The 18,583-nt window shown below is 33.6% G+C and overlaps 1 protein-coding gene across 1 annotated transcript in view; it reads left to right on the plus strand.

The window, feature by feature from the left end:
* The window catches only part of LOC100545481 (adenylate kinase 7), a 22,229-nt gene extending 4,285 nt beyond the window's left edge, over positions 1-17,944 (plus strand). Inside the window, 17 exon segments of the mRNA XM_019616137.1 lie at positions 127-235; positions 1,619-1,713; positions 2,159-2,174; positions 2,177-2,268; positions 4,465-4,548; positions 5,081-5,169; positions 5,666-5,756; positions 7,278-7,355; positions 8,043-8,192; positions 9,315-9,443; positions 9,868-10,012; positions 10,985-11,113; positions 12,079-12,135; positions 12,492-12,689; positions 14,530-14,750; positions 16,144-16,302; positions 17,297-17,944. Of these exon segments, the coding sequence (XP_019471682.1) occupies positions 127-235; positions 1,619-1,713; positions 2,159-2,174; positions 2,177-2,268; positions 4,465-4,548; positions 5,081-5,169; positions 5,666-5,756; positions 7,278-7,355; positions 8,043-8,192; positions 9,315-9,443; positions 9,868-10,012; positions 10,985-11,113; positions 12,079-12,135; positions 12,492-12,689; positions 14,530-14,750; positions 16,144-16,302; positions 17,297-17,335 (1,881 nt within the window). The 3' untranslated portion in view covers positions 17,336-17,944.
* The last annotated feature ends 639 nt before the right edge of the window (positions 17,945-18,583 follow it).

Genomic DNA, 18,583 nt, shown 5'->3' on the forward strand with positions numbered 1-18,583 from the left:
CTCTTTCTCTCTTTCTCTCTTTCTCTCTTTCTTTCTCTCTCTCTCTCTTTCTTTCTTTTTCTCTCTCTTTCTCTCTCTCTTTCTTTCTTTTTTAATCAACAATTTTTAACTATTCTTTCCCCTCAGGTCTCCTCTCAGAAAGAGCTCTTAAGCTATTTGCTTGAATGTGACGTTATTTTATATAATATCACTGAGGATGCAAACCAAATCGAGGAAGCAACATGGGCTGCTTCTGGTTAGTACAGCTATCAAATGAACAGAAAATTGTTTGCTATACAGCCACTAAAGTTTACTATAGATGTCTAAGAAATTAACCTGGGGTTTATAGTTGACTACAATATAAAACTGGGTTCCTTGATGGGGAAATGATGCATGAATTGTTCAATTAATTCATATGCATTCTATGGCCCATTGCTCCTTTGTCATAGGATGGTCCAACACTTGAAGCGACATAGCTGTGTAGACAGCTATTTCCATAAAAAAAATATCTACTGTCATCTTATCTATTTGTATTTGCTCACAGGAGCAAATTTTTACCCACCTTCAATGTTTCTATGTTTTATATAATTATCTTAGTTGTTGGAGAGGGTCCAGAGGAGGGCCACGAAGATGATCAGAGATCTGGAGCACCTCGTCTGTGAAGACAGGCTGAGGGAGCTAGGCTTGTTCAGCCTGGAGAAAAGAAGGCTTCAAGGACACCTCATTGCAGCCTTCCAGCATTTAAAAGGAGATTATAAAATAGGAGGGGAATCAACTTTTTACTCGGGTAGATAGTGATAGGACAAGGGGGAATGGTTTTAAAGTCAGTTAGTGAAGGTTTAGATTGAATGTCAGGGGGAAGTTTTTCACAGAGAGAGTGGTGAGATAATGGAACAGGCTGCCCAGAGATGCTGTAGATGCTCTGTCCCTGGAGGTGTTCAAGACCGGGTTGGATGGGGCCCCGGGCAAGCTGGCCTAGTACCAGATCTGCAGGTCCGTGGCAGGGCGGTTGGAACTGGATGATCCTTGGGGTCCCTTTCAATCTAAGCCATTCTATGATTCTATGATCCTATGATCTAAAGTACATTTTTACTTAAATCTGTTATTAAAAATATCATGAACAGATTTTCTACAGCTTTCTCCTGATGGTCATAACCAAATTCTAATGGTCTGGAATCATTTTATGGTGACAGTGCAATATTGCTCTTCATCTTAAGTTTAGTTAAACTAAACCGTTCTTTCCTGTTTACTGTCTAATAATTTTGCTCTAAATCAAAGAAACTTCCTTGAATTTTGTAGACAAGCTGTTTCAGTTACAACAAGCACACTTATTTCAGTATCTCAGCAGTCAATAAAGATGAAGCATTTTCTAGTATACGTTCTTTGTTTCTTTTTCTGTGCTATGCAGCTCTGTATAGATTGTTACTTATTGACCACATGGTTACACATTATTTTTTATTTGTTTTCTTTTTATCATTGATTCATTTCTATTTTACATCAAGCAAAATAAAGGGTATTTACTTCAAAACACTGAACACACAGCATTATAGCATAAATATATATATACAGGGCCAAAAGAAAATATAAAATCTGTGTTATATAGCCTGAATAGATTAAATCCTTTGCTTTCATTTAACAGCCCTACATATGGAAATTGAGCATTTTGCAGCACCAAAAACGTTCATCCTCATTTCAACAGTAATGAGCTGGGCAAAAAGCAACCCCCCCGACCCAGTAAGTAATATGAGAGAACACACTTCTCTTACCATTTCCATTTAATGGAAAAGAAATGAATAAATATTTCCATTTGATTTATTTGTTAATTTCATTTAAAGTACTGCATTGTGTACTTCAATAACATTAACTTCATCTGCTGTTACGAAGTATATTTTTTCGTTGTAGCCTTTTCACTTCAACCCCCACTAGTAAGTGGGTGCTTGACTTGTTAAATCTGTTTCACCAAACAGACAAGTGTAGGCAATGAGGTACTATGATGGGCAGACATTAGGGTTGCTTGGACATACTCTCTCAAGTATCAGCTTTAGAAGTTCTTAGAATTTCAAATGAAAGAAAAAGAGATTTTTAAAAATATTTTAACAACTTTTTTTAAGCATATAGGCCTTTTAAAAATATTCAGTTGTACGACATGTATAACAGTTACACTTTTTTTTCTTCCTAGGAGGATTCTGAGATTCCTTTACTGAGGACGATTATCGTAGAAGAAAACCTCATCCTAACTTTATGGATCACATAAATGCTGAAAAACTTGTTCTCAAACTTGGAAAAAATGTATGTTAAGACCTTTTCTGTTTATTTTTTTAATAGGCTTTTTTTTACAAAAACTGAAAAACAAAAACATACTTAGATCATCCTAGTGATGAACTATCACTATCTTAATAATGAAAGTTACCAACTGTTTGATTAAATTTGAGGTGCATTGTACCTTTGATAAATGTGAATTTCATCCCTTATTAATAAAATGCTAAGCGTAGAGAAGGCCATGTTTTAGAATTAATAGATAATAGTTATGTTTAAATTACATAATTCATAATACAGATCCCAATTTTATTTTTCAATATCTACTGAGTAAATCATGCTTATCTCAATTTAAAAAACAAACAAACAAACAAACAAAAAAACAATGTTATCATGTTGGTTGTACAAGAGAGAATTAAAACTGGAGCTTGCATGGGGAAATCTCAAACATAAAAAAGATTTTTACCTTTTTCTTTGTAGCAAAAAAATACAGCATGCAGCTGATTCAGAGTACTGATGAGTTCAGAATCCCAAAAAAACATCTGCTACCATAGATAGCTCATCTCCCAGTTCTGTTCTCAATGGCAGTCCAGACCCTGAATCCATCAATTTAAAGCTATTCCCATTTAAAACTTTTTATTAGAATGAAACTAACCATCAAACAGAACAGCCAAGCCCAGGATTGATTATAATAGCTGAAATGTGACATCTAGTGGCTTCAATGAAAATTACATGGTAACTTGAACATCTTTAACAGTGACTAAGTATGTTGTGTGTAACTGGAGCTTACTAAATCAGCGCTTCATTTTATTCATGATGTCTATCCAACTTATCGCAAGTAGTAAATTCAGATGTGTGACTCGGGACACTATATAGTTTTTGTTTGTTTGTTTGTTTTTGTAAGGAATTGGATCTGTTTTACTGATTTGTTTTTCTCTGAGTGACGAACTGTGGTTTGCATTCCATAAGTGGCGCAGAACCTACTGTGAGATAAATGATAAAATGTCCTACTACTTACCTGCTCTTTAGGTAGATGAGAAATGGCCATTCCTGTGCTTTCACAAGTGTCAAGTTTTTCCTGCTGGGAGACAGAAATTAGTATACATTCTCCTGGAACACATATGCAGTCTGTTCAGAACAAACCTGGGAGCAGCTGTTCTTTGGTTAGAAATAGTTTCTATCTACTCAAGAAAAGTTAGTGGAGAAGAACTTGTGCTATCTATAATATCTTCTGATTGTAATATTACATGTGATTAATAACAAGTTGCTATATTCAATTGAGTTGAAATAGTTTTTATTACAAAGATTTATTTTGTAGCAGAAAGATCTATAGATGATGCTTTGATTATACAATCAAATACTGGCTAACAGTCTTCATTGTTTTATATTTCTGAAATAATATGAAGAGTGTAGAAAATATATTTTTTTTTCACATGCAAAAATCTAGATATTTATTCTCTCTGTTGGTAAGTGCAAGCTTGAGATCTTTAGAAAACCAGAATTATTTAACAATCTTGTTTCAACTTAAAAATATCCAAGCGATCCTCCATTAAAAGACTTGCTAGAAATTTCTCTCCTTAGGATGATTTAACTATTGTTTCTTCTGTGTGTGTAACCATTCTCACTAGTGATCAAAGCAGTATCATTTTACATAAACAGTCAACCAGAACAGGCAAATTTATGACCAAGTTGATATAATTGGTCAGCAAAAAAATACAAGGGTTGATCATGATGTATGGTTAGGAAAACACTTTATAGTCTACTGATTTTATTTAAGATTTTATATCACAATTAAAGCAGAACAATTATAAAAGTATTGGACTCTCATCTTCCAGTTCTGTAAGCAATCAAACACAAATGATACAATTGGGAAAGAAAGCTTCCACAGATTTTAGTTATATCTCTTGGAACAAGAAAATTGAAGCGTATTTTACTCTGATCACTTCTCTGATATACCTAATTTCCAATTTCTTAACTTTTAAGAATTTTTTAGAATTTCAGTTTAAATGCATACACCAATTCTGAGCTGTCTGTTTGCTTTTTTTTAAGGAAATATTACCAATAAGACTAACAAAACTAGCAGTTATGCAATGATTATCTAGCTCCAAATTTTAAGAGAGATAAATACTTTCTACATTTGATATACAAGTTCTCAAGTTTCAGTACAAGCTAGTATTCCATTAGCAATACCATATTATTATAAAAACTCTTGTTAATTTTACTTCACAGAACAAACAAGCATTTTCAACTTATGTTGTTGCTTCAGGAATTCAGTATGGAGCTGGGGAAGGAGTCTTACACTACTTTTTTAAGGTAGATATCCAAGTATGTTTGAAGGTTTGTCTAATATTTAAGGGCAATTTGCATTGGAATTAAATATATGCGTAATAGTTTTGATATCATAGGTTTAATGTTCTTGTGAATAGAATTTATTAGTTGACCCCTTTGATATGAGTTTTAGCTATAATTGATTTCCATTCTTTTGGCTGCGTATGTGTTTTAGCTTCTCCATAACTTTTTAACAGTATCTCCATTTGCACTCTGCAATCTGAACATATCCATCTCATCAATGCAATGAGAAAAAAAGTCTTTTCAACATTACATTGTTCTTATTTTTATTACAAAGTATTAAAAATAACATGTGGCAGGACCAAAGAGTTTTCTTTAAAAAAGGTTTTTTTTGTTTTGTTTTGTTTTTTGTAGGCTGCTACTATTTCTCAGAATTGTTTACTGTGGTTCCTGTAATGGTTCAATAAATTGAATTTTAAAATCTTGAATTACGTAAGTTTGCCAGTACACAAATACGCCTTTTCCTTCTAACTTCATTATCCACTTTTATTTTCAGATAGGTTGGCTTAGCGAGACTAATGCAATACCTGTTTTTGGGAATGGAAACAATTATATTCCGACCATTCATGTTCATGATTTAGCAGGGTAAGTAAATAATGTTTCACTTGCATGGTCATTGATAACCAACTAGATAACAATTCCAAACCTACTAGAAAAGTACCAAGACTTTTAAATTGGTATAGAGTGGACTTAAGAATGCTATTTGTCTCTTCTTTTTGAGGCACACAGAGAGTTCAGTTTCTTCAATCCTAGATGTGCCTTCTGGAAACTTTACATATCTGTTGCACAGATGCTGTGCAGTTAAGAGATTACCTGCTGCGCTCTACATAAAGCATAGTATCAGTTAACTGGCACAGAACTGAAAATGGATCATGGACTCTACAGCTTAAGTTACTATTTTGTACAGGTGTTGCTTTTTATCCTTTGATCTTCATTACAAAAAATGACTTCTGTGCTTCTTTATTGAGGAAAATATACATGAAAAAGCTTTGTATTAGGACTGCTTCTGAAACACATCTCACAAGGAAAGGCCAATATGCTTCTCAAACTACTAGCCTTAACTGTGCTTCCTACATTCCAGGGTGTTACAAAACATAGCAGACCACAGGCCAAGGTTTCACTACATACTTGCAGTAGATGAGTCCTTGCACACTTTTCAAGAATTAGTAAAGGTAAGGAACTTTGTTTTTCAGGTAGCTACAAGATTATTGAAACTAAACATTTTTACATAAGTTTCTAAGCTTCCCCAAATTATCTTGTGTAATAAAAAATAAAATAATTTTGAAGTCCTCTCAGGATTCTGTTCTTTAAACAAAATGTATTGGGGTAGATGCTACAGAATTAACTTTGACAGTTCTGCTCACAAAGAAGCAAAATTTCTTCAGACAGATTCTGAGTGACACCAGGCACAGTATTTGCAGGTAGGCTAATAATCACAAACAGAAAGAAGAGCTGAACTCACTCAGCTGGTGAAGAGACTCTCTCACCCTGCAGTACTCCTTCTAAGGAAGCAGCCTAAATCTAAAAGATTTAGCTCTTCCTTCAGTGGCTGACCCTTATATGAGCCCAGTGTGGCTCCACTCTGGGTCCACCCTTTCTGGTCACATGGAGGAACACAGATGCAAACAATTTGCCTGTGCTCCCTAGGCAAGACACACCCTTTCACCATTGGCTTAATCACCAGTTCAAGCTGTGGAGCATCTTAATGCTTCAAGACAGCTGTGTATGATTTGTTAGGGGATCTTTATAAAACTGAAGTAGCTATAGGAAATACTGTAGAGTGAGTTGATACAGGTTTCACAGTGCTTCCACTTCAGGAGGGTCCTTTCATGGCTATATGATTGTTTACAGAATAGTAAACTGAGGGCAGCTGTAAATTGACCGTTTTTGTGATGGTAAGAAGTTGCTAGTATTGTAGAGTGCTGTAAAGGGCTATTTTTTCAGGGAACTATATCAGCTCAGAGGAAGGCTGGAAAGGTACTTAGGTGAGAAATACCTTGAAAATTACTTAAATGTATGATAGGTATTTCCAATTTAGAAAATCTCTGAACTGAAAATAGCTGAAAACTAAGAGATATTTGGAGAAGATATCATGTGTGTATTTTCTTTTCTTACTTTTATTTGTTTATTAATTGAAACTCTTTGAGACAGTGTACTAGAAGATGTGTAAATTTCATAGTAGTTTTCATGATTTTATGGAATCTAGTGTTTATTTGAAATCTGTTTTTCAGTAACTAATATCTATTTAATGATGAACTGGAGATAGCAGCATGGAGAGTTGGTGGTGTTCCATTGATTTGAAAATATTTCATGACTGTTAACAGAATTAAACACTTAAGGAATCTGAAGTGAAAATGCTGAGAAATAAAATAAGTCTCCTAATTGATCTGAAACAATAAGAAGATACATAGATTTAAGAGCTTTGGAACACTTGTCTGTTTTTGGGTTTGTATGTTGCAAGCACTGAAAAGGAGATGATATATAGTGAAACAGAGATATGTAATACTAATGCAGAAGTTAAAGTCATTATGGTGTTCTTTGATCAGTAAATTATATCTGTATACTGATTTTTCAGATATAGTGTGACATAAAATAAAAAGGATAATTTCTATTTCTAGAAATTCTGTTCTTTTTTTTTTTTTCTCCTACAAATCTGACTGAATATATGTATTACTATTTTATTTTCTTTACAGTGTATCAGTAAAAACGTTGGGCCAGGAAAAATTGAGAAGATTCCACAAGAAAATGCATTCTTGAGTAAAGAGTTAACAGTTAGGTTTTTTTTTTTCCACTTTTTCTATGTAATGGGAGAATTTAAATTTAGGTGTATCATATCATGGAATATATACACATATATTTTTGATTGAAATAATAACTCTAAAATATGGCTAGAAATAAGCATAGAAAATAAGCAAATTAAAATCTAATTTTCAAACAAACATGTTTTTTGAGGAATTATATCTTGATCTAGAAAAGCAGTGAAGCAATGATGTTGATGGTGTAGTAAGCATAATAGAGCATGCTGGCGAAACCTAGAGAAAATAATAAATTAGTAAATAAAATGAAGTACTATGAACATGATGAACACAGTATATGTAAATTAAGATGTCTTCATCTGCTTATCTGGAATAAACTATTCATATGTGAAATAAATACATTAGAACCCTGCTATTTTTAAGATTGTCTTTAATGAATTTCTGAAATAATGTTTTTTCCTGTGGATAGTATGAGACCTCTGAATAGTATTGAACAATTGTTCAGTGGTGTGTGTTTTGACATTATTTAAATATATATAGAAAATATATATATAAAAAAACTTAAAATATTTGCACACAAACCTGCTTTCCCTGTGCTTAAATTCTTTCTGTTCTCTACCTTCCATTCTAGTTGAAGCCAACAGTGTTCTTTTAACGTGCAGAGCTTACATGTGTTAAATAAATGTTGTTTTGCTCCTTCAGCAAACACATGTGGATATGTTACTTGTGAACCTGCGAATGGAAGCAATGTTTTTGAAAGAGACTTTCAACATAAAATGGGTTGCTCAAACAGGTCTGGTGGAGAACATTGAACAGATTGTTGAAGAATACAAGCAAAGTCGAGGACTTTTGGTAATGATTTGGTATATTCTACTCTCAAGTGCTCATTTTCTTTCTTTTTTTTTTTTCAAATAGAAAGGTTATACAAATAGAAGCTTTCATTTCTTTTAGTAAGAATACATAAAAGGTTAATAGTGACATGAAATATGTGAACATAATTGAAAATTGAATTGAGTGCTAATTAAAATGATTGTCTAATATTTCCTATTACATCTAAAGTTTAAAGCTTGTAGATGAAAATAAACTATCTGATAGAAAACTACTTCTTTGAAACTAGTTTGCAATATACATCATTTTAGATATGTTGGCTTCAAGAAAGCAGTAACTGTGTTTTTTTTTTTTTAATTTTAGAGTCAATAATTAGATGACCATTTTGTGTCCTTCATCATATTTAGTGAGCCAGGATATTAACTGCCATGTAGCTTTCCTTTAACCCTGCTTCATTGTATAATATAATGAACAATTTTTCTGTTTCCTATGTTAGCTAAATACTTCGAGCTTCTGTATTCAAGTGTAAGGAAGTAGTTATTCAAAGGCTTAAATAGTGTAAACCACTAGGTCTTCTGAATTAGGATGTGAAATTAAAGATGTGTGATTTTGAGTTATATTTACTGTTATTCTGGATTCTTAACTGTAATTATTCAACCATGGGTAAGACAGGTTACAACAGCAAATTGATGTTGGATTGTGATGGATCTGAAATTTTTGAGGTCAAAATAACTATGGTGATGACAACAACTCTATCTCAGATGGGAAATATATTTTTCATACAATAGAATGTCTGCCACCTAATTCCAGAATCCATTGCATTCTATCCAAGGGGCTGTGTTTTGTCTCTTTTAACTGTTTAACTTCTGATAGTGCCACCATAAGTTGGTCTATGAGTCTATTAAATAGAAATATGCCTTTTTCTCAGTTGCTGATATTGTACTATTAAATTAACTGTTACTCAAAGGCAGTGGATGATATAGATGATACTCATAAGAAGGTACATACTGTAAATTAATATAAAACATATTTTTAGTTTTAATTAGTTATTTCCTATTAGCTATAGGGAAAAGCTGTTCATTTTCAATAAAGAAAAAAATCTATGTTATTTGAATGATGTTACATCTTCATCTTTTCTTTTCCCAGCCTCTTAAAATTTACATTCATGGTCCTCCAGGGGTTGGCAAATCTACCATTGCTGAAGAGATCTGCAAACACTACAAGCTACATCATATTAAGATTAAAGATGTGATTTCCGAATCAATAGCAAAACTGGTGTGTGACTTCAAGATGCTTGGCATCATTTAAAATGAATATAAACTCCATAATTTAGCTATTTATGAATGACCAAAGGCAATAATCCATCAAAATGTTTTGAGAAGTGACAATATACTGATGACTGCTGGCATTATTCACTTTGTCTCCTTTTCTGACCTGAAAAATACACTACCAAAACAGTTTCAGACTTTAGAATAGAAATATTTTTGACATGCTTATTATCATTGGGGATGCACTGAACTCTTAAACTTAAAAATCCTTCTAATGACTGCAGATTACTTAGTATCTCAGTGTCCAGGAGTATATGTTTGTTTGTTTTTTCTTCTTTTTGTTTGTTTGTTTTATTTATCACATCCATGTATGTAAGAAAGCTTGGCCATAGAATTTCTGAGCCAATTCATGTTTCTCATCTCGCCTTCAGGAGAAAATTGTGGCTCCTAAAGAAGTGGACTCTGACAGTGTGAGACAAGAGGGAGAAGATGATGATGATGAAGAAGAAGGTGAAAATGTAGAAGAAGCACATGAGTTGTTAGCTGGAATTAAAGAAAGCATGGAGCAGAATGCAGGTAGGGAATATGCACTAAAGTGGGATTATCTTTCTACTTCTTTATATATTTTATACAATTATTTTTCACTCAATAGTATTTATGTATATATATATGTATGTATGTATATAGATAAATAGATAGATAAATGTTATCACTCTGGATTCAGTATCTTTAGATCCTTAGCCAGATTTTTTTCATGCATTTTTTTTTCCTCAGAACAGAGTGCATAATACAAAGTAAAAGGTGAAGAATGTCAATATCAAACTTATGAATTAAATTATTCCAGTAAGAAGAGTACTAGCAGTATTTAGTCTTCATGCTGTATTTTGTTGTTAAAAATGATAATGCCTTTTAAGATGTAATATATCTTAAAGATAACATTAGTTTATAATATTTAAGACTACTGATAGCTGAAGCAAAACAACATAGGAAATTGGAGGCAATGGTTGCAAGAGGATAAAAACTAGGTAAAAACTAACTTTTGTACTACGGTATATTTTCTCAATAATGTATAGTTTAAGTTGATAAGTTACTTTATCTCTCAGTCTATTTATCTATAAATAGAACTTGCAAAACCTATTTCACATTATTTTGTCTTGCTTTAATTCTTATTGTTAATTGTAAAAATAAAACAGTTGATTTGTCACGTTTTTTTCCTGTTTCTTTACTTTTTATATACAAATCTGACTGAATTATTCTAAAATATCTAATTTCATGTTTTGTATCCTTAAAGCTCCAATATTTGTATGGTTGTAACATTTATGATTGTAATTTTATAGCTACATATATAGCTTTATATCTCTAAATACAAAAGCCATCCTATATAGCTTTATATTCTATAAACCTTTAACAGCATGTAGAGATTTAAAATACAGATTTTTCTGTAGCCTAAAAATTGTCTCTTATAAATGAATAGAACTGTTAGTAGAATAACTTCAGATATTCTTTTTTTCATAAGCTAGGTACTTAATAACCTTCTTTTTGTTTTAGGTCGTCTAGATGATCAGTATGTTATTAAACTCTTTAAAGATAAGCTCAAATCTATGCCTTGTAGAAATCAAGGGTATGTTTTGGATGGGTTTCCGAAGACTTATGACCAGGCAAGAGATCTTTTTAACTGTAAGTACTGCTGTTTTTGTTTTTGTTGCTGCTAATACTGTCATAACCTTCATTTTTCTCAGTATCTTATTAGTTTAAGTATATCAACACTGTTTTGACTGCAGAGCAGAACACAGTTGCTTTCATGTGATGCTTTAAAAATTTAAGAAGGATTGTAATGGATTGTTAAACATATTAAGCAAGACGTTTCTGAAGTGATCTTGGCTGGCAACATACTAAATAAATACACAAATAAGAATAATACTTTCCATGTTGAACCACTCTAAGACGGATTTTCTTCATAATATACAAGAGCTACTTAGTGAGGGGGTTCAGCCAATTCATGTTCTGTGAGTTAGAGTGGGTGTATTAGATGAGCTTCAATGGATGCAACCAAAGTGGAATTCTGCAATACACATTGCAAATTGTTACCAGCACTGTCTATGTATGAAAAACAAGAATCAACTCCATAAATTAAAGGATAGGATTTTATGAAAAACAAAACCTAATCTTGTTCATCTTAATGTGGTTGGTTATAAACCACCTCGTTCAGCTGATGCTCATCAAGCAGTTGAGTGAACCGGTGGAGAGGAGCAGACAACATCATAAACCATTTTAACCACACTGTTCCAAGCCATTTCTACGTGCTGTTTCAAGCTGTGTCTCTTTAGTGGAGGAAAATATAAAGCAGCAGGAAAGGCCAGAGACAGAAAAGTAGTATGGACATATTTTGTAACTGCATTTGCAAAAGAATGCTTTGCTGAGTAGCTAAACAGCTATTAGTGTCCTGTGATAAATTTGTGGTGGCTGAAAGCGTGGATTCCTTAACAACTCTCTCTGAACCAGTGTACAGTTCAGATTATACCAATTATTATTATTGTTGGGAATTATTTTTAAACAGTATTTGTATAGGAGAAGTTATTTGTAAATACAAAAGCATTGCTTCTTTGAATGATAATCTCAATTACATATTGTTTTTGTTTTAGTGGAAGAAGAAGAAATTACAAGCAAAATACCTAAATATGATGAAATAATCACACCTGGTAAGTTTGACTTAAGAACAAACAAATAAACAAACAAAAAAAGCTTTCAAATATTGCTGCCACCAACAAGAAGTCTAAAATATCACTCAAACTGTGTTACATTGAAGATAAACAAAATGTCTAATGCATGAAACACGGTTGCTGTAATATTTGAAAGTGAGCAATTAATCAAAACGAGGGTTTTGACTTGCTTTGTGTGTTTTTCTTATTCCTTTCTTTTTGTGAAAATGCCTTCAACCGTTAGCTTATATTTACATTATGTATCTATTTGTGTTCATTTGTGACTTTAAATTTATTACTGAAAGAAGATAGATGTGAAAGAGGTAAAGTCAAGGATAATGTGTTCTTCTTCACAGAATTTGTTATATCTTTGACTGCATCAGATGAATTTCTTAAAAACAGAATAATAAATCTGCCAGAAAGTGTTGTTGCTGGAACTCATTATACTCAGGACCGGTTTCTGCAATCTTTGAATAACTTCAGGGAGATAAATGCAGAAGATGAGACTGTTCTCAACTACTTTGATGAACTTGAAATACATCCTCAGTTTATTGGTATGAAATAATAAAATTCTTAGCTGAAGTATGAATAAAAATTCCTATTGTCACAAAACTTAAGTTTGAAAAAGTATATTACATGTATAAATAATATTTTCATTAACATATAAGAATACAACAAGTATTTAATGAAATACCAGCAAAAATATCTGTATGTTCATAGGGATTCTGAATTTATCTCATTAGAATCTATAGGTAATATGTTATGTAGATTAAGTTTGTTTTAATCATTCAGTTTTGCAGTCCAATTGATAAATTAGTTATGACATAATTTATGGACCTCTGCTCTTGCATCTTTCTGGACTGGCATAGTAGTATATTGCTGTCCACTGAAGTATGTAAGCATATAGCTTTATATAAAGACTGACTACAAAGGTAACTTGTATGAGAAATCTTCAACTCTGTGAATAATACCTTTCTATCCTGGCTGATGTTGTGGTTGGTTTATCAGAAGTGCTGAATTAATATCATCAGATTTAAACAGATAACTGACTTAGGTCAGTCAGATGCTGAAAGAAGTTGTCTGTATTTACTGGCCTTAGTGGAAAACTGTTGAACTGTTGATTCATTAAATACTGAATGAGATTAGTCAAATGTTTCTTCCACTATAATTTTAGAAGATCTTAACATATGGCCTTATGAATTACATTATAAGATGTTTTTTTTCCTGAGCCTGAGATATGATTAGTACAAAGGAAGTAGGCTTCAACATTCTAGAAATCGTATTTTACTACAGTCACTTCATGAAGTCTGCAAATCAGTTATCTTTGTGCATTGTTATTTTCATCTGCAAAATGGAGATGATGGCACATGCATATTAGATGATCTACAAACAAGAATATTCAAGTTATAACAGTTTCCTTTGACCTTAATTTATGAGGACTTTTGGTTATCTTTCCTCTCCCTTAGAATCAAGGTTTTTATTTTTTTAATATATTTTTAGTAGATATGTATTTAATTATGATTGCTGTAATATTTGTGTTGCAGTCTTGCTTGGTCATCTGAGAAAAGGCTGTATTCTTTAAGTCCTCAAATTCAATGCCAAGAATGTTCTTAGTAGTATTTTAAATGACTAAAAAGTTGTCTTGCACGGTAATTTTTATATCCAGCTGCAGCTAAAATTGTGGAATTTATGTAGTGATGGCATAAAAAAAAAAAATTCAGTTTGGAATAATTCAGGAATGTAATTCTCAATATACTGAGAATGAAGAAGTCTAAAAGAAATTTCATCATGTAGAATAATGTTAGATTTCTACCTGGATTAATCACCAGAGTATGAACTTCAGATTCAAATGACATGCACACTTAGAATAATTGTATTAGCAATGATCTAGTATCTTCTGTCTGAATTAGTGAAAGAAATGAGAAGCAAGAATTTGTTGCCAAATGCTAGCAACCTATTGTGTAATCTACGTGGAGATACAGGTTCAGAAGCTGATGGTTTTGTACCTGTAGATGAGGTGATATTTGAGATTGGCCAAAGAAACATATCTGATACTAGAATAACTTCATTTGCGAATTTCAGAACTTTAAAAGCCTGCAAGCGTTAAACAGAATAGTTGTAAAAATAATTCTAATACATTTCTGCATAATATCATCATCTGAGAAAGACACACTATTTTAGCCTAAATTAGTAAAGAAAATCAGGTGTAGAAAATTTCTTTTTGCTTTGGGGAAAAAAAAAAGCACAACAACCATTAATAAGCGACACAAAACAACATATAATAATTGAAAATTCAAACAACGTTAACACTATATATACTTAGGTCTCGCAGTTGTTATTACTGGCTTGATAATTGAGAATAGCCTTGAAAGGTTTTCTTTTATTGTTTTAAAGACGTAGCCAAATATGAAGATCCTGAGAACAGATTTATAGTAAAAGAGATCATCAAAGAAATTGGGGAACCACGAAATTATGGCTTGACAGATGAAGAAAAGGAGAGTTTGGAACGTAAAGCAGCTGAGGAATGTCTTGCCAGAGAAGCTAAAGAAGAAGCTGAACGGAAGCGTAGAGAAGCTGAGGAAAGGGCTGAAAGGATAGCAAATTGGGAAGAGTGGGTAAGTCAATACATATTTCTGGGGAAGACATTATTATTTGTGTGTTTTAGAAAGTAGAAGCAATAGGGCTTCCAGCAGTGTTGTGTAAGAATACATGGAAAGGTGGCATAAATTCTCTAATTCCTTATATCATACTTGATGCTAGCCAGATCTAAATCAACTCAATATTCCAGGCATTGTTGAAAAGGACTGCCTGAGGCAGGCTGAAGGATGCTTCAGCTTCACAGGATTTGCACATACTTTTTTTTTTTCTTTGCCACTCCAAAGAGACACTTTAGGCAAATAATGTGAAATGCATATTATAAGAAATTTCTTGCTCACACCTGAATCACAGCTGATACATGGTGGTTTGTTCTTTTTCCTTTCCATTCCATTTCCACCAGAATGCGGCTACAGTCTCCAGTTATTTCTATTTAAAAGAAAACTGATATTCTGTAGAAAAATAATTTTCTTACATTAGGATGCCTATACATATTTGTGGGAAAACTATAACCTGAAATTGCTCGCCTTTAATAGGTGCATTTAATATTGCTCTGATGTTGGCTTGTAAGAGTTTCCTTCTGTACTTGTTTTCAGTTTCATTCAAGAATAAATACTGTTCTGTACTCTCCATAAACTTGCCTAAGAGATTAGTAAAGGTAGTTAACACATCTTAAACATTCTAACTTTCAAGAAAGTGAACTGCATTATGCAGAGCCAAAGTAGGTATTAAAATAATATCTATACTTTATCCTTTTAAATAGGCAGGTGCTCAAGAAGCCTGTGCTATTACTCATTTGTCCTTGAGATTGTACTTTAGCTGCAATTTGAGGAAAGTGACTTGCAGAGTTTATTCTGAAGCATTTCTGGACTCAGTTAAACTCAGTTAATTATTTTCAAATAATTTATCAGTTTTATATGAATGTTTGCTTTTGTGCTATGCCTTAGATATGCAAAAGAAGTCTTCAAAGTCTCTTCTGCTTGCTATATCTATATATGACTAAGGCTATTAATGACTAAAATGAGAAGAGTGGAAAATAAACATGTTTTTGAGTAATCTTTTAGCTAAAACTATGCAGTATTTTCTAGCCTATCTCCCAAATATCCTTATTGAAATAGGAGAACCTGAAAACTTTAGAATAGATGTCCTTTTAGGCGTTAAGATGAGAGAAATAAAATGATTTTGCTGGGGAGGTTTTCGTCATGCTCTCTTTGCTGTCCTTGGTGTGCCGTGTTCTCTAAATTTAGCAGTCCATATTTTCTCTAGTAACTGAGTTTTAAAGTTCTACCCGTGGCTTTTTGTACTACATCTTTTTCAATTTTTTTTGTCTAGCTAGCCATCATTATTTAGTCAACTACTATTTAGTAACTTAGTATTAATGTTATTCTTTTTTGCTTTGCAAATTATTTGTAGAATAAACATCTTGAGGAAGTTAAAAAACAAGAACAAGAATTATTGGAAGCCCGGTCCATTCCACTACGAAACTATTTAATGAGGCATGTCATGCCAACACTTATGCAAGGGTTAAATGAATGCTGTAAGATCAGACCAGATGATCCAGTTGATTTTCTGGTAAGGTGATTACTTTATTATTATTATTGTATGTTAGAAAAACCCCAGTGAAAATATTAACAGTCTTTGATCTATTAATATAAGCACTTAAACTATTTTCAACCTACTTTCATTATAACCATTAATTATCTGCAATACAGGTGAAAGTGATTATTGTGAAAATTAATGTACCCTGTAACTGTATTGGATTGTTTGACACTGTATCAATCCTGTTTTGCTACAGAGTAACTGGAGAAGTTACTCAATTTTTCTATGGTGCTTGGGCTCTTCCGCTTTTCTTATGGGTACCCTGCCAATTCTGCTGTAGGACTGAGACATATAGGAAGAGAAGCATCACTCTCTACTCTGCTTACACCCCTCTAGAACAGCAGTACAATTTGAACAGTAGTCTTCAAAAATCTCTTTACAATACACAAATAAATTAATGAGAGAATCTAGTAAGACTCTCAAAACAATTAGAGTTGCAAGGGACCTCAAGAAGTTACTTAGTTCAGCTTTCTGCTGAAAGTAGGGTCACCGTTGTATTAGCACAAGGATTCAGATGCTGTAGATCTGTCACTGTATGGATGTTTTCACTCAGTTCCCTAGAAAGTTGTTGACAAGCAATCACTATTTCTAATGAAGAGAAACTATCAACTCAATGAAATCAATGAAAAGCTTAGAGTGAACATTAGCTGTAGGAGTAAGAGATCATTCCTACTTACTGCAAAACTTTGTAAGAACTGTATAATAGTCTTTTGAGTTCAGAAATCAGGCCCTAAGGTACTTCCTAGGATTTTTTGTGGAGTAAAAAATAAATAAAATAGGGTTAATGCTACCAAAAATAAGGCAAAATGAGGTGGGTGTATTTGTAAGAAGCTTCTTATACGTATCCAACAGAGATGACATTTTAGACATATTTAATACTTTCTGCATTTTTTCCAGTATATTGTTATCTTGTGTACATTTTAAAACTGGAGACTTGAAAATGACTTTGAAAATCTTCTGTTTGCAGGCAGAATATCTCTTCAAGAACAATCCTGATGTGAAATGAAATAGCACTAAATCCTAACAGCTGTAGAAACTGCTAAATAGAAAGGGAGAATGTGCCCAATGTTATTTACAGTAAAAATTCTTAGGCTTAGTTTTGTTCAAACACTGTTTTTAAAATGTCCACTTTTTTACACTGTTCTAGTATGTGGCATTGAGGTTTTTAATAGTCCTTCTACTGAAATACTACACATTGATTAATACACAAATGTGTCTGTATTTCATGCATCATCTTCCAACTGTGAACCTTAAGAATATGTTTTGTTTTTTCTCCTGGATTTTTTCAGTTACATATTGTATTTAAACAGCGTATTCCTGCTATGATCCATAAAGGAAGTAAGCAGGGAGCAGGGATCTTTACACTTTTTTGTATGTATGTTTAAGTTCCTAGATGTTGCCAGCCCGGATTTCCACCTGAAGCAACTAAAGATGAAATAACTAGTTATTTTAGAAAAATATGTAGCTTGAGACTGTATTTTTTTTTTTTTTAAAGCAAGGGTAAAAATAAGATACTGACACACACAAAAATGTTTTCTGTGTGGAACTGCTAGACATGCTATACATTCAGTACATGTACTTTCCTAAGAATAAATTTTTGAGCAGCTTGTGCAAAGCATAACTCTTTGTTTGAAGTTCAGGACCTGATCCTTGTGGATCACTTCCACCTTGGGCTAGTCTGTGATGCTTAGTGTTTGCAATAGACTATATCTATCTCAAACAGGGCTTTCATAACTTCTCATTAGAAAACAGTCTCTCTGCTCTGCGTGGGAACTAAAAAAGAAAATAGGTCTGATGTAGGTGAGTAGAGACGAAAGCCAAGCCCATCCCTGAACAGAATTCCCTCTTTTATTCACCGAAACGAGGTGGAGGGACCTTTCGCACGCGGCCCCTTCTCAAGCCTCGAGGGCCCTGGCGCCAGTCCAGGGGTGCAGGAGCCGAACTGCCCGCTCTACGGCAGTTAGAGGCTCCCTGGCTGCCCAGGCCGGCCGGCGCCAGCACGGAGCATTCCGTGAGAGCTTCGCCCCTTCCCGTCAACCCTTTCAGCGGGGTCGCCCCGCGTTAGCCCGGCGGCGCCGAGGTTACAGGCTGCCGCGCCGTGCGCACGCGCCGCCTCACGGCCGTTGGAGCTTTGTTTTCAAACCCCGGCGCACTTCCCGCCAGAACTACAGCTCCCAGGATGCCTCCCGGCTCCGCGGCCAACTGAGCGTGCGCGGACCGGCTAGCGTGCGCGCCGTGCGGGGGTGGCCGCGCC

Source organism: Meleagris gallopavo, chromosome 5 (assembly GCF_000146605.3).
Source record: "Meleagris gallopavo isolate NT-WF06-2002-E0010 breed Aviagen turkey brand Nicholas breeding stock chromosome 5, Turkey_5.1, whole genome shotgun sequence".
NCBI lineage: Eukaryota > Metazoa > Chordata > Aves > Galliformes > Phasianidae > Meleagris > Meleagris gallopavo.